Source organism: Paralichthys olivaceus, chromosome 4, assembly GCF_024713975.1.
Source record: "Paralichthys olivaceus isolate ysfri-2021 chromosome 4, ASM2471397v2, whole genome shotgun sequence".
NCBI lineage: Eukaryota > Metazoa > Chordata > Actinopteri > Pleuronectiformes > Paralichthyidae > Paralichthys > Paralichthys olivaceus.
In genome coordinates, this window is record NC_091096.1 from 7,805,950 (window position 1) to 7,832,948 (window position 26,999).

General features: G+C 40.5%; 1 protein-coding gene across 2 annotated transcripts in view; it reads right to left on the minus strand.

Moving 5' to 3' along the window:
- Positions 1 to 334: 334 nt before the first annotated feature.
- Positions 335 to 26,999, minus strand: part of sh2b3 (SH2B adaptor protein 3) — a 42,409-nt gene continuing 15,744 nt past the window's right edge. For both annotated transcript variants that reach the window (XM_020099020.2, XM_020099021.2), the window contains exons 3-8: positions 8,352 to 8,453; positions 8,120 to 8,208; positions 5,136 to 5,227; positions 4,379 to 4,593; positions 3,971 to 4,148; positions 335 to 3,789 (exon numbers count right to left, since the gene is read on the minus strand). In XM_020099020.2, coding sequence (XP_019954579.1) covers positions 3,419 to 3,789; positions 3,971 to 4,148; positions 4,379 to 4,593; positions 5,136 to 5,227; positions 8,120 to 8,208; positions 8,352 to 8,453 — 1,047 coding nt within the window. In that variant the 3' untranslated portion in view covers positions 335 to 3,418. The remainder of the gene's footprint in view (positions 3,790 to 3,970; positions 4,149 to 4,378; positions 4,594 to 5,135; positions 5,228 to 8,119; positions 8,209 to 8,351; positions 8,454 to 26,999) is intronic.

The following is a 26,999-nucleotide window of genomic DNA, read 5'->3' on the forward strand; positions in this document are numbered from 1 at the left end:
CTTTTTACAAACATTTCTCACACAGTTCATCCACATTGAAGCCTCCGCTCACTCTGCATACGTAAAAACGACGTGAAGCACTGGGCATCTCTCAGATATTGCACTATACAAGAGTTCTGCGCCACGTCACACCCTGAGCTCTCAAACAACAAAAGGGGAAAAGCAACAGCTGCTTTCTGGCAAAGGCACAGTCATTCTCCTTGAAAATAAAAAAATCAAACTCAAACTAAATACTGTTACTGTTGCTTTCTTTCAGCAAAAAACGGGTGACAAGGGATTTGTTTAGGCTCGGGCGTATAAATGCAGGAAGACCAACCGTACTTTTGCCAAAAACGTTCCCCTTATAAACACTTGACAGATGTCAGTCTCGAACACGATGACACATTGAAGAGAACAACACAACCATTGTACAAATGTTCCTTTGGTAGAAAAAGCTATTGTGTAACAAGTAATCACATCACGTTCATGTAATTCTCTTAAAATAACAGCTGACTACAGAGAAAGCAGTGACAGACAATGGTTTAAACACCACAGGTTTACTGAGTGTAAAATCAGCTGCTGAAGTTAGTGTTAAAGCAACGTTAGAAACAAACACACACGTCTTAGCACAATGTTTCCTAAAGGCCTCCCGCTGCTGAGGGAAGTCAAGCTTCAGTAACTGAAAGTAAATGTCAGAGAATTTGACATTTGATCTTTGGGAAAATTAGATTTACTGTGTGAACACGTGATCACAGTTTCTGTGCGTTTCTGTGTCTGCTTTAGGAAAATCATCAGAAGGCGTCTAGAGGGTGAGCGACACTGACACAACGTGGCTTCACACTGATCTTTTCTTTTGTGGTTTAAAGGAGACATTCTGCTCATACTCAGTTTCATCATTTCAAGTTGGGTTATTATTAGAAAAGGTTTAAATGCTCTAATGTTCAGAGAACACATCACTTTCCTCAGACTGTTCGTTGCTGCAGCTCCTCTTTTCAGCCTCTGTCTGAAACACTTGTTCTTTGTGCCTGTCTCTTTAAGGCCCCCCACTGATAAAGCCAAGTCTGCTCTGATTGGCCAGCTGGCCCTACTCTGTTGTGATTGGCTTCTGGAGCGTGCAGGAAAAGTCCTCCTCCGCTCTGGTTTTGTTCCGGGGGCGTTTCAGATCAGCTGCTGGACGTACATTGAACAAATTGAGGTTTGGTCACATTCACTGAGCTATTTAATTCATCTCTTACAGTGCAGACGCCTGTTATCGTGAAAAAAACACCAGGCTCAGTGATGTTCGGACAGAAAGTTAAAAACCTAAATAACAGACAAGAGGAAAGAGAAACTGTAGAAAAGCTTTGATGATAAAATCTCATATTAATCAGCTTGTGACATCACAGAGTTGATTGATGTGCTATCTATCCGTTATAATCAGTGCAGCTTAAAACTGGTGGTTTAAACCTTTAAAGCAACGATGACGATAACGATAACGCAGAAGTTACTGGAAATGATTGATCGTTCATAAAATCTACCTAAAGAAACAAGAGAACAAAGACCTCATCTGCGTGTAACACTTTGCAGACTGAAACCAAACCTTCCTCATAAAATAAAGCCTGTGATTAAAAACATGGAAGTGCTGTGAAAAATGTATGATGTGAAAATACATTATTTCCACAGTCCCTCCTTGGTTTTTCTACCCACTGCTGAGGTGACAGAAAACAGAAAGAAATAAAGAAGAATTAATGTTGTGAGTGTAAAAAGTAGAGTTAGACACATGATGTTAATATCACTATTATTACAAATCCCAGAATCAAGTTTTTTCTGTTGCCTTAAGAAAATAAATGTTAACATCCACTAAGGCACATGTGTGATTTCAGCCACCGCCCACTTTTAAAAACCCTTGAAGGTTTTTAATGCAAGATTATCGAACCTCCACATTTTTAAAGTTTCCGACACTTTGGTTCTTAAAGGCCAATATTAGACAAATTATTTGGTGCCTTCAATTTATTTGTCACTTTGTTTTGGTCTGTGCCCCCCCCCCCCCCCCACACACACACACGCGCTCTCTTTGGAGTGAAGCCTTTCAAGTTTATGTCGATTTCACACCTTTATTTTTTCGTGGTGTAAAAATAGAATCACCCCGCTGACTTTAATTTTGGTGACAGAATAATCTCTAACACACAAAATGGAGTGGTTTGAGGTCACAATGCAAATTTTGTGCTACTAAATAAACACATATACACATGTATATAATATATATATATATATATATATATATATTAAAAAAAGATGAAAATGTATATTTAAAAAAATGCATTTATTTAGTAGCAAAAAAACATTTTGTGACTTTTTAATGATTATGAGGAAAGAGGATTTTACATCAGGCTTCATTAAATCCATTCTCACATGTTATTGCAGAAATGACCTGATGTTGATTTTGTAAAAAATACAAATTTACACATGCTCTAAGGTGAATACTGTACCACACTGAGATCAGCGAAAACATGCTGATAAACTACACTTTCACACATCTCCCATACATTACACACACACACACACACACAGCCAGGAGTTTCCACAGCTTTGGTTCTGATGAAAGCTGGAATCCTAAATTGTTGCTGTGGTTCTGTCATTTCTTCAGCGAAGGTTTGAACGAGTGGAAGCGGCACTCGATACGTTTCTAGGAAAAAAGCTTCCCGACTGACTTTAACCAAGTTTTTCCCCTTTTTACTTTTTCAATTTTTCTACAAAAACAAAATCAGTGTATTGAAAAAATACACATTGTTTCCAAAGTGCACTGAAAGCGATGTGCACTTCAATATATAGTAATGTGTAAGAGGAATATCTATAGAGTGTGATAACACTCTAAACTATAGAGCTTTTTGTTTGTAAAAAAAAGAAGGAGGGAGTTTGCTCCACACTGGGAACTTTGTGTCGAGATTAAATGTCTTTTAAATATTTTAAAGGAGCACTTGATTTATCCAACTCTGTAGGCAGTTCAAGGTTAAGTGCCACAGAGGTTGAATAGAAATATTTGAAACTAGTTTTCCGGGCTCGAGGACAGCTACACATGTGGCTCTCCCTCACTCACACAGACCCTCAACATCAATACAACAAGAATAATCATCGTCATTGTCAACACTGTAATAAAACTCCCAAAAATACATTCACTGTGGACACTCGGGGGGGACGCAGTGAGGGTCTGACACTGTTAAACACACCCGCAGCTCAGGCGTGGGGAGTGTGTGTGTCTTCGACGTACACAGTGCTATGCATTTATCAGACTTGTTTATTCAAGTTCATGAGTCTCCTGAAATCATGTCTGACACCCCCCTGAAGCTGGGTGGGGGGTTACAAATGTGTGTGTATGTGTGTGTTTGTGTGTGTCTATGTGTGTGGGCTTCACAGGTGACTTCTGTCTTTCCGAGGTGATGCAGGTATGCGACTAAGCAGATCACAGCAACATGTACTGGTTGTCTATTGCCCGCTTGCGGCCCCGCTCAGGCTCCAGCTCATAGTCCGAGTCCCGCTGAGGGATGATGGGAGTATGCGGGGTGGTGTGACGGAGCAGAGGCCTCCTCCCCACTGACTCGCTCCGGCGCAGAGGAGCGGGGGCCGTCAGGAGAGGGTTGGGGACGGTGTTGGTGCGAACGGGGGGGTGGTTCCCCTGCTGGGAAACGGAGTTGGGAGTGGAAGTGGAGCTGGTGGTGGAGCAGGAGGAAGGCTGCTGACTGCAGCTGCGAGCCAGGCTGCAGTGAGCCAAGCTGGGCTCAGAGCTCCAGCGATGGAGGGAGAACGGGACCAGCACGGCACCTGAGAGCGAACCTGAGGGGGAGGGAACGAGTTGGTCTGTGAGTACATCACCCACTGGCACGCTGCTCATCCTCAAATCTCACCAGAAGATCAAATGTTGGTGAAACTATTCAAACTGAACCAAACATCTTGAAAGAAACCTCTGCATCAATATGTGTTAGAACAATATGAATGTGCTGTGGGGGAGTCTCACCCTGTGACGGAGGGCTGGAGCCCGCTACCACGAAGCTGGACAGCGTGACGGCACCTGCGGCTCCACACTCCAGTGGGATGGGGAAGAGGCGGAAGTGTCTGAGCATGTCGGTGACAGAGGGGAAGCGCAGGTGCTGCACCCTGCACTGACCCCATTCTGTCAGCGAGAGGCGCAGGTGCTGGAGAGACAGAGAGACACCGAGTTTTTACACTGAGTCTGAGCGAGAGGGGACATTTTCTTCTTTTTCTCAGTCACATGAGCTGAGTGTTTGCACAATGTTTCCTCATTTAAAAGACAAACTATGCAGGTTCCTAAAAAACATTCATTCATATCATCAAGAAGAGGTCGTGCAATGACCTGCTACTGCAAACCCGTTGGTTTTGTTTCATCAGACACTGTGAGACGTACTTTTGCTTTTCCCTGGTAGTTAAACGTGAGGACGTAGTCTCCCCGGCGCGTCTCGCTTTGTCGTACTAGAAAGACGCCATGTCCCTCCGGTCCAGAGCTCTGAACCAGGTGGGCTGCTTTGACGCGAGAGATGGGCCCATGGAACCATGGGTAGGAGAAGAGGAAGTGATCCGTCTTCTGGACGACCTGCTCTGGCAGGGTGAAAGTGACGGGCGCTGGAGAGATGAACAGAGGAACAGGATGGTTTCATTCTCCTGAATCATGAAGCTGGATGAATAACTGACGGAGAATGAGGGTGTCGTTAACTTTTAACACATTCACCATATCATTGATATTTACTCTGCTGCCCCCGAGTGGCCAAAATGAGAATAAACTAGAATGCCTTTATTGCAGTTTATAAATAAGTTCAATGGGGAAACTGAAGAAGAAAGTTCAGATGTTTAGACTGAGTGTAAACAAAAAGCTAATCCTGATCATCTAAACTGATTTATTTGGAGTTTACAACCAAAGCAGGGGCTAAAAACGACACAAATAATCTTTGAGTGCACGGAACCTGTGCACATAACAGGGTCAGCGTCTGATGAGTGCACGATGTGATGGTATGAAGTCGGACTGTCCGATTGTAAAGTTTAATCCCAATAAGTCCCAGAGGTTGTTTGTCAAAATTTCATCCCAGACCAGAGGGGACACATCATGGGACACAGCACACACAGCTACACCCTGAGTGTTGGAGGACGTGTCTGATCTCTCCACTCACGTTGATTTGCGGATGCTGAGCTTCCTCTGCGATTGGCTGGAACGGAGTTGTCAGCTGGGGAAGGGAGGGGCTCCAGATCCACACTGCCTGACCTGAAGGAGAAGACCAGACTCAGATTACACATGCACAGTGTGTTCATCTCACTGTGGGCCACCTGAGGAGGAAAACATGGCAATTTCCTCATCATATTTTACATGAAAATACAGAGGAGCTGTGACAGAAATCTTATTTAGTTACTTTAATTACACCAGCGTCTCAAAAAATAAATATTTCAGTGATTTATTGATGCTGCATGTTTTATAAGAAGGAGCTACACAGATGGGTGGAGAGAGAAAAAGACTGGGAGCGGTAGAGAAACTCACAATTGAGAGGCTGGAACTGTGCAATGTTTGTGTTTTGCATTAAAAAAATAGCTTAGACGATGATGATGGTGTGTGTGTGTGTGTGTGTGTGTGTTTAGTGAACGTGGTGAACGTGGTGATCGTGGAGGAAACAGCAGGTTGAAGTAAAGACACCAAGCACAGACAGGAAGTGAGTCCAGTTCACCAGTGCAGATGTGATGTTTTTTATGTTTCACAGCTCTTACTTTACACACACACAGTCTGTATGTCTGTGTTTTTTGTGTACACATGCATTTGTGGTTTTGTGTGCGTGTGCTTGTACATACACAGATGAGAAGGGGAAGGTTAGAGAGGCAAGCCGGAGCAAATCCTGCTAAAATGCTGACTAGAGTTTGCAGCGTTCTGAATAACAGGAAGACAAGACTCCTTTCTCTGAGCGAGTCTGTGTGTTTCTCTTCTTCTATCTCTGTGAGAATCATTTCACATTTCACTCCAACAGAGTGAGGAAACCTCTGCCAGTCAGCGATGTTTCAAGGACTAGAGTTAAGGGTTTGGAACAAACTACACCTACGACATCCAACCACATCTGAAGGCAGAACGTGTTTCTACACGTGCCAGCATCCAACCGTGCTTCCCTCGTCCCTCTTCTGTACTTTCAGCACGATGAATCATACAAACAGGGATAATATCACACCCGCTCAGACAATCTTTTTCCTCTGCAGACACAGGTGTTACTAATAACATCAGTGATGACTCTGACCCTGATGCGGAAGCAGCTCGCTGGAATTCACCCATCATGAAGTTTATTGTTTACACGTGGGCTTTTCCTGCTGTGACTTGTTGTTGTTTTCTGTGCAAATGACTTGACTTCTCCAGAAAGGAAATAGGTGGGTGATGCTGTTGTGCAAACCTTTCTGCTGAAGCACCTTGTGTTGGCATCGCCACTGTGTTCAAATATAAATGATGAATGGAGAGCCTAGTTTTTTTTCATTTGACATATCCTGGAGAACATAAGGTCTGAATTAGACTCATGTTAAGAGCTGACATGTAGGTGTGATGAAAACAGTTCAGATATGGAGACAGGCGTGTTTGACATTACTGGCAGTCTTTCCTCTGAATCCAGTACAAATGTATGTTTGAGTAAAAAAAGATGAGTGACAGAGGAGTTTTGAAATTTAGATTCACAGGCAAAAAGGAAACTTGTACAAATCTAGATTTACACAATCCCTTGTACAAAAAGTGAACACGTTGGCCAATAAATACCAAGAAGTTGACCGCATAATGATTCCATGTTGTCACATGAACTTGGTTTGTGAGGTATCTGAATAAACACAGTGAATTCAAGATTGAACTCTGACCCCGATCTGTGTGTGTGTGTGTGTGTCTGTTCCAGACATCTGCAGAAATGAGAAAGGTCCTGAGATTCTCTTGAGTCTAAGACCTCCCACACATTTCCTTTCACAGAGCAACACACACTTGCACATAGACAGACACACACACACACACACTGTTCAACACTAACAGACAAAAGTATAAAGTTGTATTACAGTACTGAGTATTCCTTTGAGTAATACTTACTACTTACATTGATTCATTGGTGAGTACTCAGCAAACTAAATGTATTTCTACATTTTAACTTCTCTCATGAGTTCTTCTCTGCTTGTTTTCCTGTTTCTATGATTTCCTGAATTCAAAGATTTATCAAATTCTTCAGTGAAGGGTTGTGAAGGAAAACATTTCACTGCTGTGGATCATCACACCTATAACGATATATAGTATATATATATAATAATACTGATGGAGTATTTCTATACTATAGACTACACACTACAATCTGGAGCCTAAAGTTCTTATGTGATGTCTGTAGAGGGCCCTATTGTATATGACATTTCACCCCACTTTTATAGCATCAAATAGATAATTGAAACCAACAAATGTTGAATTAAAATGACTTGAATAAACATCTGTGTGAAAAGAACTGCCTCTAGGGTCGGACAGTGTGCAGGACTATTTATGCGTTTTTTTCTTTTCTAATATGTTTAACTCATAAAGTCAAACACACTTAACTTCAGCTCAATTTGAAAACAACATTTATTGCCAAACTTTCAAGCCCTAACAGATTAGTGTGCACACCAGATGCATTGTTACCTCTCAAAGGTAACGTGTTAAGATTGAATTTGACTGATGAGTTTCATATATTATTCTTTTCAAATCTGCTCCGGCCTGTAGAGCCATAAAGCTAATGGATGAGTGGTCGAAGTGACACGAGAGCAAACTGCAAATTGTAAAGCACAGGAACTGACGAATAGACGTGGACACACACACATTCACGTAAATGTTTGTTCACATATACTCATACACTACAAATATTCTCACTTGCATTTGCAAACACATACCTCAGCACAAGTAAACACATCCAGCACACCCACAAACACTGAAAGCAGCCAACAAGTCCAAGTGTTAAATATTTCTGCTCAGAATCTCATGGAAAAAGCTGCGTTTAGGGAGAGAGGGATGAGAGATGAGGACCACTCAGGCTGCTGTGCACTGTCAGTGTGTGTGTGTGTGTGTGTGTGTATGTAGTTTGAAACAGACTGGATTCTAATATCGACATTCAATAAAAGGTATCTTTGTGTTTCTCACCTGTTGCTGATACATTCTTTCAGCTCTGTGGTCCAGGAGCTGACCTGCTGGTCATTGTCGGTCTCAAATATCAGACTACCTCGATTAACCTGCACAGACAATGATGCATTTAAAATTCTCCAGGTTCGATCTTTTTTTCCTGCAAAGTCTTACGGAAAATGATCAAGTGATTCACCATTTAAAAGCCTCAAACATCATTGATGTAAGAATTCTTTGCATAGTTTTTACATACCTTTAAAACAAATGTGTTTAATTTGTCGGGCATCTCCAGTCGGTTGCATCGACGGACTTCTTGGATATCAGAGCACTGAGTCGTCAGCTTGGGGTTGGAGGCCTGAAGACAAGAGTCAGACAAATTCGACAATATTCTCATGAAATGTTAAAGAAAAAGGCAAACAGGCAAAAAGTAGAAAGTAAAGTGTGTCAGTGTCACAACCAACAATACGAAAACCAACGATGTATGACAATGATGTAAAACAAAGACATTCTAGAGGCGGAAACTTTTGTAATTTCCGTAGAAACATAAGTACTTCAATTAATTGACTAATCCTCTGATCTTTAACAGTGTTTATATATGTATATATATATATATGTGTGTGTGTGTGAGTGTGAATCCTTTGTGCTGAAACTGAGGCCACCCTTTGTGAAAGAAAATTCAGTGAATCATAGGAAGGATGCATGATGGGAGCTCCCATGGCAGAGCTCCAAGGTCGACCCCACCAGGGCCGACTGTGCATTTGAAGAATGTTAAATGAGATATGAGCATTTTCCTGGTGGCTCATTGACCTGAGGCACTTAGCATGAACTCCTGACACTTTGACCGAGAGTCTGAGGCTTGTGACCTTTCCTGTGTGAAATGTAAACCACCAACGAAACCCTCAGTAACTTTTATGCACTAAGAACAGACACAGAGAATAAGAATTCATATGGAGATGATTTCCACATGTGTCAGGCCACTTTTTAAAGTCCTGTCCCATGCAGGTAATCCTGAAACTCAGATGGACAGAAGAACAATAGCGTGCGCACATACTCAGGAGCACAATGACGGACATATACACTCAAACTAATCATATGTGACTGATATAGCATCGCGGGTCTTCCAAGCCCCCACATAGAAATGAGCTCTAACAATGCCCCGGGCGTAATCACACACAGAGACACACACACGGATGGATGACTGGGTCAGCCATGTGGACAGCCCCATGGCATGTTGGGCTAGAAATCATCTCAGAAATGAAGCCTGCATGGGCAACATCTGACAGAAAGAAAACAGATTCAGCACATCTAATTTAAAATCCTAACAAAGAGGTCACAATGACACTCTCCTCACCCACCAACCAACCAACAACCAACAACCAACAACCAACCAACAACCAACAACCAAACAACAACCAACCATTTAAGTCATTTTCTCAAGCAACATCATATTAGACCTCGTTAAATGAGTGCATTTGCTTTATTGCATTATACCAGAGATTAAGAATAAAATAAGAAACATTAGAACTAAAGATTCAATATATTTGAACAGTTTGTTGTGCACATTACATTTAATATGAATCCATAAATGAGGTAATTGAAATATGGATAATTATAAAGCTGCAGTGCTCAAGGTCTCCACTTTGAACCAGATAATTCTGATGCAATATTTTCAAAAAGTCAAAAAAGTTTGCCAAAAAAGTTAATCTACAAGAAGAAATCTACAAAATCAGGTTGGTGATGAATATTGATACGTTTCATTGTTTACTAGAGAAATTATAGCTCTTAAAACCCACGATACAATTACATTGTGAAATGCACTTTCTCCACCACAGCTCACAGTGGAAGCCAAGGAGGCTAACGAGCTACAGTTGGATCAGCAACGAACCTTATGGGACAAACACGTGCATCAGAGCAGAGAAAAAGCAAGAGGGCAGCGTGAGAGAACAGAAGCAACAAAAGGAAACTGACAGGACAGTGAAAGACACAATTTTGGGCTGGCCAGGAGAGAGAAAGACAGATAAGGAGCAGAAGAAAAAAGCAGGGAGGACAGATTCCAGGGCTTTGTGCACCGGATGAGTTTGAGTTTATGTGACAGTGAATGAGCCTGAGGAATGTCTATGTTAATCCTACACACATAAAAAAACAGACAGGAACACACAGACATCAAAAGAATAGATTAACCCCCCCCTGCCCAATTTCCTCAGCTTGACAGTGTTGTGAATGAAGCCCATGAGTCCAAACGCTCTCTGTTTTAACCACAGTGTCGAGTATTATCAATGAAAATACACTGTGATGCACAGATGTAAGGGATGTGACTCATTTACTGCGATCTGAGTCAGTGAAAGAGGAACTGACTAAAAGCCAACGTGAGCCAAATGCTGTCAGGGCTGAATTTTAGAGCAGGATTTTCAGAGAATTTTATTTTTGCTTATTCAAATTCGGGTTAAAAAACCTCCAGGTTTTCTCAGAGCTGGCCTGTGTCGAAAGATAAAGCTCAATCAGCATGGTCTAAGAGGAAAGATGTGCACACTTACAGGAAAAACGAATAGAGAGCAAAAAAACAGCTCATCATATCAATACTGATTGGTAACAAACGAGTGCTGCAGAGACTGCAACGTGTTATAAAATCAAAAAAATCAAGTTTAACGGAAACTGATTCTTAATTCATTCTTGGAAATAGCAGATGAAAAAACAAGTGCACTCAAGTTGCTCTGAAGCTTTCCGTTGCACGGCCTTAATCAAGAGAAAGATTGTAAGTTGTTTTCTTTTCTTTATTTCGGCCCATAACGAGAAACGTGAGAAACCATTGCTAATGTTGAACTTCTGCAACTCCAATCATAAACTAGACAAACTATATATAATATATAACTTAAAGCTCCACACCTACACACTACATGGAGCGTAAACCCCAATAACTGGTGTTCTTAGGCAACTTGGGGGCAACAGACACATATATAGAACGGTTAGTGAGTAAACAGTTGCTTATTGACACATCCAGCGGTCACAGAGCAGCATCACCCTTCATCCGGAGTCAGGTTTCTGTCCATCAGATGAGCGAGAGTCTAATATTCACTCTCTTTTAGCTTTTTTTTGGTCTCCACCAACACCTGAGGGAAATATCTGGCTCTTGACCTGTTAAAGGTCGTTAATGGCTCCACCTTCACTAGTGTGTTTTTTGTGTGGTGCTGACGCTTTGAGATGCGTGTGTGGTTGTGTGTACGTCTGTGTGTGTGTCTGTGTGTGTTTCGATGTGCTCATGACTCATTGAGAGGAATGTTCTGTGAGAATGTGAATGAGTTTCTGTCTGAGAGCATCTTTGAGGAGCCATATGTGTCTGTGGAGGGATAAGAGCAGAAAAACACGCAGCAGATGTCTGCGTGGTTGAGCAACAACATAACAGGCCCGATTTCTGTGAATCAACTTCATCAGGGGAGCAAGTTCAAGCTCACAGCACATTTCCTATCACTGCAAACTGAAGTCTGTAATACTCCCTGGAGAAAACACACACACACACACACACACACACACACTAACACACACACACACAGGCCCTTGCCCTTTTTCTTCCTTCATTTTGCAATCTGCAAACAACTCTTTCAAGAGTGTGTCCTTAAACAACACCATCTAGCAATGTGGGAAAACTGTGAGCATTCATGAGCTGTGTTTATGTTTACAGACGGCTCAAACAGAGTCATGGAAGTGTTAGAAGGTGCTAATGTGGCATCATCAAGCATTAAGAATGCCTTTTGTGTTGTAACCCTAACCATAACCCCATCCATCGACAATAGACAAAAGTAGAGACATATTTTTAGACATTTTAAAAAAAACTGAAATTTCTGACTTACTCAACTATTCAGACCCTAAATTCAGTACTTTTTTGAATCTCCCTTGGCAGCAGTTAAGAGATTTGAATCTCTGGAAGATTTGCACACCTGGATTTGGACAGTTTATCCCATTCTTCCTGTCAAATCCTCTCAAACCCCAAAAGATTAGGATAAGAAGCATTTTCAGGTCTATTCACAGATGTTCTATGGAGGTTAAGTCTGGTTCAGCCACTCAAAGACTTTCAAGAGAACAGTCCCACAGATACTGCAACCTTTTTTCTGGCTGTTTGCCTCAGGTCATTATCGTGCTGAATGGAGAAAAGTAGTAGACTGTGACCAAAAAGGTTAAAATTTCAAGTGCATAATAAGCACTAGTCCGTTTTACTGCACGTCCGTCAAAATGTATTGCGTTCACCTTTGTGGATGAACATAGTACTTTTACTCTTAGTGTATTCCAAAGATAAAATGATCCATGACTGATTATCTAAAAAACTAAATGAGGAGAGAGAAGTGGCGTCTTACAGAGAGATGGAGAAAACGAAAAGGTTCCTTCACAGACACAACTGCAGGCTGCAGGGAGAAATAAGTACTACTTCCAACCACAATGGCTAACACAGGAGCCATGGTTGTGGTTCGAGGGTAATGCTATGCTGCGTCTCTGAAGTGGTCCGTCCATCGCAGGCAACTCTGAACTTCTTTACGGGTCAACGCAGCACAAACAACATGAAGAAATACAAATGCTGCAGGGATTGATGTACCACCCCAACAAAGATCCTCGCGCAACTTCTTTTTGGTAGATTATAGCTCGACAAAGGAGAATGAAAAGATCAAGAGGGGTTTGTTTTACCGGACCAGAGGATCTTTACCCCACACAGATGTTGTATTGAAAACTCAGAGTGGACTTTCACATGCCTTTTACTCAAAGTGGTGACCAAAGCCCTTCTTGTCCATTTATTGAGTTTAACCTAATGGCTTTGTGGTTCCAAATATCTTCCATTTCACCATTAATGAGGCCACTGTGCTCCTGGAGACACTCAAAGCTTTGGAGATGAATTTATACCATTGCTCTGATCTTTGCCGATCAGAATTTTACAACAGAGGTAACTAGAGAGGTCTTTGGACCAAGTTGTTTGGTTTTTGTCTTGACGTGCAGTGTGAAGTGTGGGAACTTACTTCTAAACTGCCCAATCAATTCAATTTTCCACTGATGGACTCAAGTTAATATCAAATTCAAGAAACATGCCAAGTAAGATTTAAGCAAACAGGAAAAGCCTGACTACAATTTTGGTTGTTTCCAACTCTTTATGAATCAAGTTTAGATTGATGAGCAGAAATGGCAATTTTATCAATTAAAATATAAATCTACAGCACAATTGTGCCAAAAGTGAGGCGGCCTGAAAACTCTACTGTAATTGGCTTATTAGGATCAAGGACCTGGAGCAGAGCCTCTGTATACAGCAATAAAACAAAACAACCACAGGGAGAGATGGAAAATGACCACGATACGATGTAAATTAGGGTTGAGTCACTCGCTGCTGGATGACAGTTGTCATGATGTTGAGCCCAGCATCATGATTTTCCAAGCATCAAGTTAATTATTTACAGCTGACATGACGTACCAACAGCACGTTTGCCATATGCTAATCAGTAGACATTGCCCAACCCTAAAGTAAAATGATCATGAAAAGACAAAACCAGATGCAGAGAGACTGAAAATACATGCTAGATGACTAAAATGAGAAAAAACCACCAAGGAAGTAAAAATAAACAAAAAACTGTACTTGGAAGCAGAACGACCACAATGAGAAGCAACAAAATTAAAAAAAATGCTAAATGAGTTAAAAGCCACCACAAAAGGTCTGGCTTGTCTTAGTAGTTGTGTGCAGGTGAGTGATTGAAAGGTTTTTGGAGGGGTAACTACACTCCTTAATCCGTCACTGCAGCGACTGCCAAAAACAAAAGCTAATTTAACATGCCCTTGACAACTATAACCTGGCATCAACCTCCGCTACATACACACACTCTCTGCAGGAGAGAGAGATATGGAGAAAACAGACAGATCCAGACATGGAGCATAGACAGAAAACATAATGAGTCTGTAAATTAACTGTTAGGGAAGCTTTTCATTAATGTCTTGGATTACTGCTTCTACAACAGCTCACTGTAATGTTTGCCAGCAGAATCTGTCAACTCTCACAATTGTACTGTTCCTCAGTCTGCAACAGTGGAAACAGCACAGTGGAAAGAAATTGTTTTATTCAGGACAATATTTTACAAATATTATCCAGAGGTGAAAGCACTTCCATAGCAAATTCACTTTTTAGATCCAGCATCTACATCCATTTTTATATACAAACTAAGGTCCTCACCAACTTTTAGAAGTATGAGGAAAGAGACTGGAGTAAAAAAAACTGCACTTAAGCAGCAGAGTCAATCAAATTAAAAGTATAAATCAGGCATAAACTGTGAAATACTAATACTGCACGTTTTTTTACAGTGTGTTCTTTTATGGTTCTGCTTTGCGTATGTGCAGTTAATTTTTATCTACCACAGTGACCACATGTTACTGTGTGTCGATGACCTAGATCCACTAATGACCCAGAGTTCACAATATTTTAAGTTTTATACAAATATCAATTTTTTTCAAAGGTAACCACTCATAATGCAAAGAAGTCTTTGTTGTAGCCGTATAATAGGATGAGAAAATAAAAATAAAACATTCAACCCACTGTTTAATTACTGACTAGAAAAAAACGGCTCAATGAGATTATCAATCTGGTGGCATTTTCAGTTTTCAATCCTCTTTCTTTTCAGATTGAGTCAACTTTCAGCAATATGTCGACTTCAAACACTCACACTCTCGCAGGAATATGATACAGATATGCAATGATGACAATGTGGTCTAAATATCTGTAGTTACTATGTGTCATCTGAAAGTCTTGAATCTGATATTCTTGTCCTTGCATGTTCTTTCCTCACTTATTTGGCACTGACTGTAGTTATCTACCAAGTGTTGTCGTACTGTGGTCGTACTTACTGGTGGATGTGTTTTTCTACACTGCACATTTACCCTCAATTCTGCCTGTCAACCTTTACTAACTATGGGATCTCTGCTAACAGTTCAAAGGAAGTGTTGCAGGTTTTGGTGCTGCACGTAGCGCATTTCTTAGTTTAGTGTCACTATACATATTCACTCAGACACAAGCATTAACAGTTGATGAGAGTAACTCACAAACAGTGACAAGTGACACAGCGACAGATGAAACCGTGCAGCCTCTCGCCCGCGCAGTCACAGACACATCGACAGTTTGACTGCACACACCCACACACACGGGTGACACACAGGAAGTTTGGAGTCCAGAACTATCTTCCCAGGGTCCCTTTCTCAAGGCCGTCACTACGGCAACTGACTTGACACTCGACATTCCTCTGTCCCTCCGAGGGTCACCGCAGCCAATGCTGTCCAGGGTGTGTGCCTGTGTGTGTGTGTGTGCGTGTGTGCGTGCGTGCGTGCGTGCGTCCATGCGTGCGTGTGTGTGTGTACGCTGCTGGATTGACCTTCTCTGCAGGGTTACCAACTCTCTGGAGAGATACTGGAAAGCATTTATGCACAGTTATACTACACACTCACACACACTGTGGGACACTTTGTTCTTAGTACTACTTGAGGTGTGATTAGGTTTGTACTGGACTCAATGTTCAAAAAAATCCTCCATTGTATGAATGTTTCCATTCAGGTATTTAAAAGTGAGCATGAAACTGGTGAGAATCACAATCTTGGTCGAACATGATGACTGTACTTTGTCTTTTGTCACAAACACAGTCCTGCTGCAGCACTCACTCACACACACATTATATTATTTAATCCAGTTTGCCAAATCGTTCCTAAAAACTACAGTGTCCTGGCTGTTATTCAAACTTAATTAAAAACATACATTTGCGACCCATTTGTAAAGCTGTATGTCTCCAGTAGGGACACATGAGTTTGGTGTTGAGTGACACAAACAGGCTGGGGAAGTTGGAAACTACAAGACGAACAAGCAAACGTTTAACACACTAATGTTTCAGGTCTTTTCTTGATATTTATTGACAATAACAAAACTGCACAAATCACATCTGGCTCATGTTATGGGATTTTAATGATCTGCCTGCAGCTTATAGCTCAGCCTGGATCCTGTCCGTTGCGCACACACGCTCAGTATGTACGTAGTGAAAAAAGACTTTCTCTTTTAATGTGTTTATACAATAGCTACAGCTGCAGCTAACACTATAGTGATCTGCAGCAGCTGGCATTGTTTTCGCCGCTCTACTCCAGTGCCAGCCTCCACCACCTGTTGCTTGTCTCACACAGATGAACACTCCAGAGGTTTGCAGAAATAGATCCTCTGATGCCGGCTCACTCCTGGTTTCCCCCATGATGAGGGAAACTAAACTTTTCCTTCTGTGTGCAGCAATTAATCAGATCGAAAACCTAGTGGAGATCATTACTTGTAAACATTTTCCAAAAAGAGATTTTTTAGCAAGAAGCAGTAAAGATTATCATTCTTTACAAAATCTCTTTTTGGAAAATGCTGCTTAAAAACTCTTCAACTACAGTTGTTTAACATTAGCTTATTAACATTTACTGCCACAGCTCGTACGAAGACAAACAAAATTAATAATAATGCAGTTACATTTCGCATGAATCTCGTTTAAAAGGTTGGGTTACATCATTAGGTTAAGGAGGATTTTCAAAAACAAAAAGCAAAGAAAGTGAAAAACTAAATCCTGGATCTGCCCATTTAACCAGATCCACTCCGAAATGTAACAGGTTGTCCATTGGCCCATGCACCACCTGTACACTAAGTTTCAATAAAATCGGCTCAGTAGTTTTTCTGTTATCCTTCTAACAGACAGACAAACAGCAAAGAAAACAGAACCTCTTGATAAAAAATAGATTCTCTCTAAATATTATCTTATAACTTTTTTAAATATTGTTGGTTTGTTTCACAGTGAGCAGCTGTGAGCACATAACTACAATACATCAATAAAATATGCACCATCTACAAGTTTTATTTTTGCATACAGTCAGTTAACATGACTGTAAAACAATTTACTATGAAAGTTAACTTTTTAAAGTAACTATTTTCCATTAAATTCACTGATTACGAAGCGGCTATTGCTCCGTCACACTCCAGTCACCTCTGTTCACACTGATCTCTGGTACATGTGCAAGACTGGCGATCCCTAGAACTGATCACACTCACAATCAGCTCTATCTGTGGCATCACAGAGGATGTGGAGAACACACACACACAAAGAGTGAGCGCAACTTGTGGGGTTACCAACACAGATCGAGATGAGTGTGTTCTTGGAAACCTGTCAGTAGCTGTCAGAGACGTAGCCTTCAGTAATGAATAAATGTGTCACTTCATTGTGCTCCTCTTCTCGTATACTTCTCAGAAATACTGACATACTGTATATGGAGAAGTTGAGACAGCCCACTTCAGATTCACAGAACTAAGCGCAGTTCCTCGTAAATGAATTAGCAGTGGTTTTATACACACAAGAAAAGACCAATTAGCACGGCTGACAGAGGGGAAAGTGGTGACATGTTTCTGAGTTTGATAAAATTACAAAGAATGATGATATAGTTCTGCAATATTAAACACAAACTAATTCTGGCAAACTTTTAGGAAACTACTTCAAATTTATATTTAGGAAAGTTAAAAACCTCCTCTTACTAGTTCAAGACAATGCATGAGGATGAGCAGAAGAACTGTTTGGAGCACTACACACCAGTTCCTCTATTACATTTAATATGCAAATTCTTCCTTATTCTGCAAGTTCTGTAGATTCGCTTCAGTAGCCGACACATTAGTTTTAGACAGACATTGATATAAATATCTTTCATTCTTTACACACCACATCCAACACTGAATACATCTCCCATTGTATTAGATTGGTAACACGAGTGAATACGGCTTTGTGAGCCTTAAGCAGTGTCCCTGAGGTAACTTCCGGAGCGTCCTCCTGGGAGCCTATATGCAGGGATCATGTTGACCATGAGGTCACAACGTCTCTGATTTGAGTTCGTCTGTGGGCTTCCTCCCTCCCCTCTCACTTCCTGTCACCTCTCTACTGTCACCAATAAGAAATGAAATAAAACGAACTAATATAATATAAATATAACTTATATAACATAACTAAAATAACAAATAAAGACAAATGGGCCCAAAAAATACTTTAAAAAAGAGCTACGTTTCCAAACTCTCTTAGATGGAGTACATTTCTGTGGTCACATCTGGCGATATGCATGACAACACTTTCCATGTCAGTTCGAACCCAACTACTGTTCCAGTGTGACTATTGCAATTTCTAGATGATGCCCAAGATTTATTATCCTGAGTGAAACAAAACTCTGTGATGAGCGAGAAAACCTCAGTTTCAAAGCGGATCGAGGTGCAGGTAAAATATCACGTAACATGTGAGGAATTGGATCTGGTAATACTAAGAAACATCATGTGACTTTATGTTGCGGTAAACAGAGCATGAATGTGTGTGTGAAGAGTCTCGCACGAGTGCTGCTCATCCATATGTGTCAGACCTGACATGTGTCAGTTATGGGTGTGTGTGTACGTGCGCTGGTCAGTTAAGGGTGTGTTGTGTGTAACTGTACACATGTGGAAAAGACATGTAAGCGCATTCTTCCCCAGTGTGTGAAACGTCTTCCTCACCCGACAAAATCAAGTGTGTGCTTCGCGATTTTTTGTTTTTCATGCAAACTGTGTGAAACTCATTTTCCATCTCATCAAAACTGCAGCTTTAAATCCAACCCTGGTGTTACCTCTCAGGAAAATACCAAAAGTGGATTTCACATTAAACACCAAATTAATTAGTTCATTAATTAGTACATGGAAAGAGAAAAAATATATGGAGCTATTTTGGAAACAGATTCATCATTAAAAATGACTTTAAAGCAAACTTTTGTCCTCCAGGTTTTCAAATGTGAGAATTAACTGCTGTTTTTTGATGATGTCCCCCTGTGCTTTAAGGAAATTATCATTCATGATATTTAATACACCAAAACAAATAATCAATAATTAAAATAGTAATTAGTTGCAGCCCTATTTTGCTGTGCATCTCATAAAACTACAATAACGGATTTGTCAAACAGTGACATGCCCACAAGTTGGGAAAGAAAACTTTCTCCTGCCCTTCCTTTCCCTCCTGGCCAGTGCTGCACCATTGTCTCTGAATAAACCTGACTGTGCAGTTTTGCCCCTTGTGACTACAGATCCTGCACCACTGGGCCAGAACCAGGTTTATACAGGGAAGGAGATCTGGTCACGATAACATTTTCCACACACGACTTGACGCCAAGTGGGACCTGCCGGGGCCAGAGCAAACTCTGAATGTTTATAGCACAGGATCAGACAGCAAAGTTTGCTTAGTGAGAGGCTACGACTCAACTGACAAATCATCTCCGTTGGCAGAGGGATGAAAAAAAATGAGTTACTGATTTTTTGTGGGACTTTTTTTTTTTGAGGGGAAACTGAGAGGCACAGATAATGAGTAAATGCTAGCTGTGCTTGGCCCTGTAATGGAAACCATGCTAACGACTTGCCCAGAGAAAATCGGGGGGGGGGGGGGGGGGGGCTGGATATGTGACTCAGAATAAAGCTGAGATGAAAAGTGTGGAGAGAAGAGGAGAGAGCCGGAGCACAGAGGATATACAGACATGCACACACAGGTTTCTACAGAGTTCAACAAATTTAATGTTAGATATTTATGACACCACACGGACTGAAATGTAAGACCTAGACCTCATTCTTACTGTGAGAAGTATGACTCACATTAGGGCCTACAAACATGTATTAATAAGTACATCAGGGCTGCAACTGAGAATTATTTTAGACAAACAAACTAACGCAGATGAAAACAAAACCAGAGGTTATTATTTTGGCTAGTGTCAATGTGAGAGAGAGAGAGAGAGAGATGTGAGCGAGTAACTGAACGAATCAATGCTTTTAGTCTCAGTAATTAAACAGCGAAGAGCTACTGATTGTGTGTGTGTGTGTGTGCGCACGTGTGTGTGTGTGCAAATATATGCATAAAGAGAGAAAACTGCTGTGATAATGTTGCACAGTTTTGCTTTGGGGGCTTTCCACATCCAACTCTGCAAGGTCATGTGCACTGACACTGTGGTTGTAGGTCACAAACACACACACACACACATGCATGCACACACAACAGAGGTTATTACAGGTTGAATTGTGCACATTTGAGAGGCATGTAGATTATTGTCAACACTAAAGTGTATTGATCTATACATGAGTATTGGTTAATGAAGGTGGACACATGCACGAAAGCACGCAGGTACCAACGCACAAACAGATAACACAACATCTCATTCTGCAGAAAAAGACACAAAACTAGAAAGAGGTAGAGCAAGAGATCTGTCAAACATCTTGACCACATGACTCTAACCACTCTACTTCCTTTAGATGTTTCTCTTGATTTTGACACACATAGACACACACACACTCCTCCCACATTCAGGCATTTTCAAAACACTGAGAGAAGTTTTCCACTCTGAGTGAGAACAAAGTTTTCATTAGACCTGAACAAACATAAACAAAGGTAAGAAACGCTGTGAAGACCTGGTATCGCTGGAGTAAAATATCTGCTGTGGGCTTTGTCGTTCACCACATCTTGACTTCATTTGTTGCGCTTTTCAGTCATTTTTCTTTTTTAGCAAATATTTTGCCACTACTTGAAACAAAGTCACTCCCCCACCAAAAAAATGTATTCAATATACACAAATATTTACAGTTGAAAAACATATTTCATCCATCCATCCCATTTGAACTTGAAGCCCTGACACCTTCTCACCAGCAACAAAACCCTGCAAAGTACGTTCATCTCTACAATGTAAACCTGTAGTTGCAAGTATCTGCTCGTCAGTTTCATTACTCATGTACAAGACCTAAGATATTTACACATGCTCACTCCACTTTGACTCTGAGAGAACATTATCATGGGCCAATAAAGGTGTCCCTCAAGACTGGGTCTGTACACAATATATTTATTTTCAAACTCAGCACTGTAATGTCCATTTTTATGGTGAGGATACCTGTACATACACCACTGGCCCCACCATAAAGAAGTCTTTCACTGCCATGCTGACATTCAAACTGAGCATGAACCCTCCTGGTTCCTCATCTTATTCATGATCTAAATGGATATAAATACAGACCAGCATTAGGTGACAAAACTCATGTTGAACCTTCTTGATCAAACATTTTATGACAAACTACAGTATACGCTCAGTGAGGACCTGCACTTCTGATAGCATGGTCAAGCTTCTGGTTCATGCAAACATATTCACCAACATGGATTTGGTCTATAAACCGTCTGATTCAGTCCACAGCAAGTCTGCACTTGAACCATATCACATCGTGCATTATTATATGACAGAACATGACACCAACAAGTGAGACCAGAAACTGGTAAGATAAAAGAAAAAGGGGTCAGAGAGTTCTACTCGTGGTAGATGCAGAATATTATCTCGTGATCTCCTCTATGGCGTCTACAACATGTGAGAAGTTTCAGTTCTTTGAAGCCTTTAATTATATTTACACCAAAAGCTTTCCTTTGAGATTTGTGGCTTTTTTAACTTGGTAGGATCTCTCTGTGACTCACTGTATTCCTGACAAGAGTCATTACTGCTGACTACGGACAAACACTGGCTTTCTACTCTAGTCTTAATCCCTCAAGCCCACTTTCATGCAAGTGTGGTGTATGATGACTTTTAATTAAGAAGCAAAACACAGAATTATAAGCCAAAAGACTGAATGTAGTTGGAAACTCTATATAGACAGCGACCAGTGAACAAATCCGCCAACATAAAGCTTCAAAGAAATCCTCCATTTTATTGTGGCTACAGAAACTGCACTGAAAAGAGTGGAAAGTTGTGGCATGATCCAGGTTTCTGAACACTGGGACTTGGTGTCATTTAGATTTCTACAGATACATTTTTTGCCTAATTCATGTTACTGTCGTATCATTTCATGCTTTCCCAGGGTTTCTATTTGCTGCTGCTTTGTGAAAGCATCCTCACAAAGCACGACAACGTGAACGCAGAATATGAAAAGGGCTACAAGACAAGGCAGCTCCGAATTATTTTACATTACACCACAATAAAATCAACCTGAACCAAAAATATGCACAGTTTTCACATATATACAGTTTTGCCATGTTCACTTGGAAATATATCACAATTCGTACACTGAATAGTCAATTAATTGTTATAGATATTTTTCAAGCACACATGACATAATCTTGCTGGTTCCAGACAAGGATGTGCTGCTTTGCTCTGTTTGACATTGTTTTGAATATCTTTGGGTTTTCACAGACAAAATAAACCAAAAATATGTTTGGTTCTCTGAAATTATGATGAGTATTTTTCAATATTTCATTAAATGGTTGCTGCCACTCATCTGCCTAATCCCTTAACCGACCTATTGATTATGCAACAGTTGTACAACTTTTGAGAACCTGGTTTTCCTACCAAACCTCTCTCAGCTTTCTGTGGCTTGTACAAGATACAGATCTGGTGACGTGAAATTTAAAAAGCAAAGGCAAGTTCACACAGGTCATCAGAGAGAAACCAAAAAGCCAAAATCAGCAGTAATTCTGTTTAATGAACCACAAGAGATCAACAAGAGAATCTACTCTCACGGCTTTTCCATTTATCAAATTTTACAACATGACTATAAACAAATGGATTTGTGACATGATTTTACACATGTGGTGAACACATTCATCTTATGAATACACAAGCATGCATGTAAACCCACGCACACATCCATTTCATGACTCACTCAGTCACTTCAAGGCATAATTTCTAGGTTTCATGAAACTAAATCCCTGAAAAGAGCAAATAATTTGCCTCTGTGGGTGAGATACAAGGACTGTTATGACGTGAAATGAAACTATAGTCTTTTTCTCTGTAGAGATAGTCTTTCCTCTGAATACTCATACCAGCAGAGGCTGATATGCAATTTCCGCAGAATCTTAAAAACGTATGGCTACTTCTGGAGGATCCTGGCCTGCATGACTAAACACAAGATTATTAAACCAAAATATCACATTTGATTCAAACCAAAACAAAGCAGGAAGCAGCAGATGTCACTTCAAATTAATTAGGGCAGCAAATTATCACAGTCATTTGGTCTATTACATGTCAAATAATAGTGAAAAATCTATTTGATCACCAAAAAATATTTCCAGTGAAAACTGTGCACACTGATGTCTGCATATTTTCACTACAGAACTGGAATATTGTTTCTGTAAAGATTCACTTCGATTCGTTCAAATTGAAATCCTTTCACCTTGATCACTGTGTTAACCACAGATGCAGATATTTTAAAATGTGCCTGGATTCAAATGGGCATAAATTAAATTGGACTGTCTCATCTTAAAACTAAGATCCCAAATAAAAACCTGAAGGGTTAAAAACTGTTTTATAACACACATCCTGGAAACCTCGGAGGAAAAATGTCTCTCATATTGTGAAATCTGCAAACCTTGAGTTCAAACAATAATACAGACACACATTGATCTCCCTCTGTCTGTTCTCCTCTTTGCTGGCTCGTCTACCTCATCATCATTTCACACTACTCATGCTGTCACTGAGTTTCCTCGTGCCTCTCTTGATTGGCTCTCCTCCGTTCCTAGTTCAGCTGACTTGCAGTCCATGTGTTCAGAGATTTAGTAGCGGTATGTGACGAGAGCCAAATTAACGCTGCGTGTTGCCATATGAGAAACTGAGGTACAACAAGTAACACAGAACAGATGGACATAAGAGTCTGGTCGTTGGAAAAGTATTTTCCACTGATGTTGCAAACTCCGCTTTTACTGTCAGTGAGAGAGTGAAGAAGCAGAGTGTGCGTGAGGGAAAAACACAGACGCAGAATGAAGGACGTGTAAGACCAAATGTAAATAAAAAAATGTTTAAGGGTGTACATTTAAATGTATTTTCACTTTAAAATTGAAATAATTTTATTGGTTTAATACAAGCATAATTGCATTTGAGGACAGGCTATTACTGTAAATACTATTTTCTTTTGACTGAAGGTTCAACAGACGGTGTCAAATGACATAGACGAAAATGCAAAGACAAGCTTTTACCGTATTTGCCAACGTACATAAAAACTTGTGTGAAAGTGAACAGACAAACACACAGAGACTTGGAACGACAAACTCCATGAGCAACATGATACATAGTGTAGGCACATGTAGACACCAGCATGAAATGAAACCATGTGGGAAAGATTAGGGCCTGAAAAGATGGAACAAACACACACACACACACAAACACACACACACACACACAATGATGAGATGAGTTAAGAGGGCTGTGATTAAGATGAAGTCCACAGGAGGTCTGAGGAAACGTATCCGCTGTCAGAATGCAGCAGTCTGTGGGAACTGACTCTGGAAGACAGAATACCACGATTTTCCTGGCAGGACGCTAACCTTGTCTGTAACCTTGACTACTGCACTGTCAGATGAAAGAAGAAGTAGAGCTCGCTGTGGAAGGAACAACTAACTGAGGTGAGGGAAAGTCACAGCTGAGTAAGGCGACAGTATCACTCCAAGACTGCACAGATATTGTAAAAAAGCAATATATCGGTACCGACGTCAGGACTGTGAATTGTTTATGGGTCATAGTGTCAGTTTGTCCTCATCGAGGCTCTCAAGGCCAAAGTTAAAGACGGAGACGAGATAAAGACCAAGTCTTAGACAACACTGAGGACATTGTGGAGACTTCTGCTCGTTTCAGCTGACAAGTCAAGATTCACTTCTGCAATAAAACAATCGTTACAATCATCGGATCTGTTATTTTGCCACTTAATCTGCACAACAACATATTTTTCTCCAATCAAAAAACGTACACAATTTAATCTCTGTACACAACATGAATATCTGGAGCATTCTTAAGGTGACCTTCTTTCACTTCTCCAAGTTTTCTTGGAGCAGGACAAAGCTGAGTGCAGCAGGGCATCAAATACCTCAACTTGACATCATCGAACATCAACGGGCAAAAACTTTGTAAACTTTAATATTGTAACAATGCTACTTTTCTTGCAACTTCAATGAAAAACTTTAATTGATAACTTAACAGAGTTGTAAAATGTTGCAAACTGTGTGTATGTGCATGTAATAAATTGCAGAACACTCACTTTAACTTCCTGAGTCTTATTTCATCTTCGCACCCCTCCCTATAGAATATATACAGTAGCTAGAGCTTAAATGTTTTGGCCTAACACTTCAGGTTATACAGAAGTGAAACTGCCCTCAGTTGTAACTATACAGACATTTAAAGAGGCTTACCCAGAGGAGGAACTACATCTTTAACAGATACAACCATGTTTAATTAAACTTGGCATGATAAAAATTAATATTATAATAATAATGCGACATGTTATATAAAATCTGACTAATATTACTAGTGACTGCGCTCTGACTACAGCTCTCTCACACAAATACATTATCGGTTTGCATGTAGCTTCCTCTGTTGCTCGTGCTAAATGATCTCATTGACACACTGAAGAATATAAAAAAATATATAAAAGAACTGTAGCTGTGCAGTGTGGAGATATGCAGACTCACATACTGACGCACAAAGAGTTAAATAAAAAACCAACAGATGTGTGTAAGCCTGATTTATATCCACAATATAGAAACTATTCAATAACACAATATGTAACACTGTGACTCACAACATGTTCTTAGTTTGTTTGTTAAAAGTACTTCTGTTGAATGCATGTGCTTTATCTTGTGTATGTTACAATGTGTGCATGCTGCTCCACAGCTCTTCTTCCTTTTAAGGCCATTCTCAGGGCCTTAACTCTGCCCTGCCAAGATGTTATACACACACACACACACACAAACACACACACACACACATACACACACACACACACACACACACACACACACACACAAACACACACACACAGAGAGAGAGCACTTAAGAGCAGCAATACAGTTGGCTTAACTTAAGCAGCACTGCAGTCAGCCAGCCAGATCCTGCCAATGCCTTCCCATTCTGAACAACACACACACACACACACACACAAACGCATGATTCTGGCTCTATCATCAACTGAATTACCTCACACACACATGGTTAGGCCTGCAGCTGGCTGCATAGTTGAGGGCTGCTAAATTTAAAACACTGCAAGAAAACAGACTTAGATACACACATGCATGCAGCTTTATTTTCATTGACCTCTGTTTGTGCTAGAACACACACCCTGAAGAGACTGAACTCTGCTTCAAATGACCTTAAAGATGGCGAAGGCTCGTCAGCCCCTCGGCTAGACAACAGTCACTGAGCCACTCTGATTCCTAGTTTGGGGATCTTGGGGGACTGGGCGTGCATGCACATGTGCAGCTGGCCCCATCTGGATATATTGCAGGCTTTTATGTCATGATTTCGCATGTAAGGAGTCGAGCATAATTGAAAAAAATAAGACATCCTGCCTTGATGTGATGAGCTGTCAAGCAAAGTCAGGGGAAAGCAAACAGGTCTTTCTTACTCCTAACTTAAAAAGGAAAGTTGCTCAAATAAATATAGATTTTAAATGTGACAGTTTCTTATCTTCTGGCTGTTCAGCTGATGCTTCAATTATAAAGTAGTAAGTAGAAATGTTATGACTGGCTGAAGCAAACCCTAAACAAACAGGAAGTAGTGTAGGAGGCATATTTCCATCATCAAAGAGTAAAAGCAGAGACTACTGCTGCTGATTCTTTGAGGTAATTCAAAAATACTACCCTGGACAGAAGCAGAGCTAATGCATTACCTTTAGTAATGCATGAAAATAACTGTATTATAAAGCAATGTGACAGACTCAGATTAAATACAACTTCACTAATATGAACAAGAACTATTTCCAGAAACGTCTTTATCCGCGTAAAAGGGAAAACTATTACTTACATAATCATTGAAGGTTATCAGAGAAAAAAATGCAAATCAATCACTGGAAGTAAAGATGTGATGAGAAATAAATAAAACGTTTTCTGAG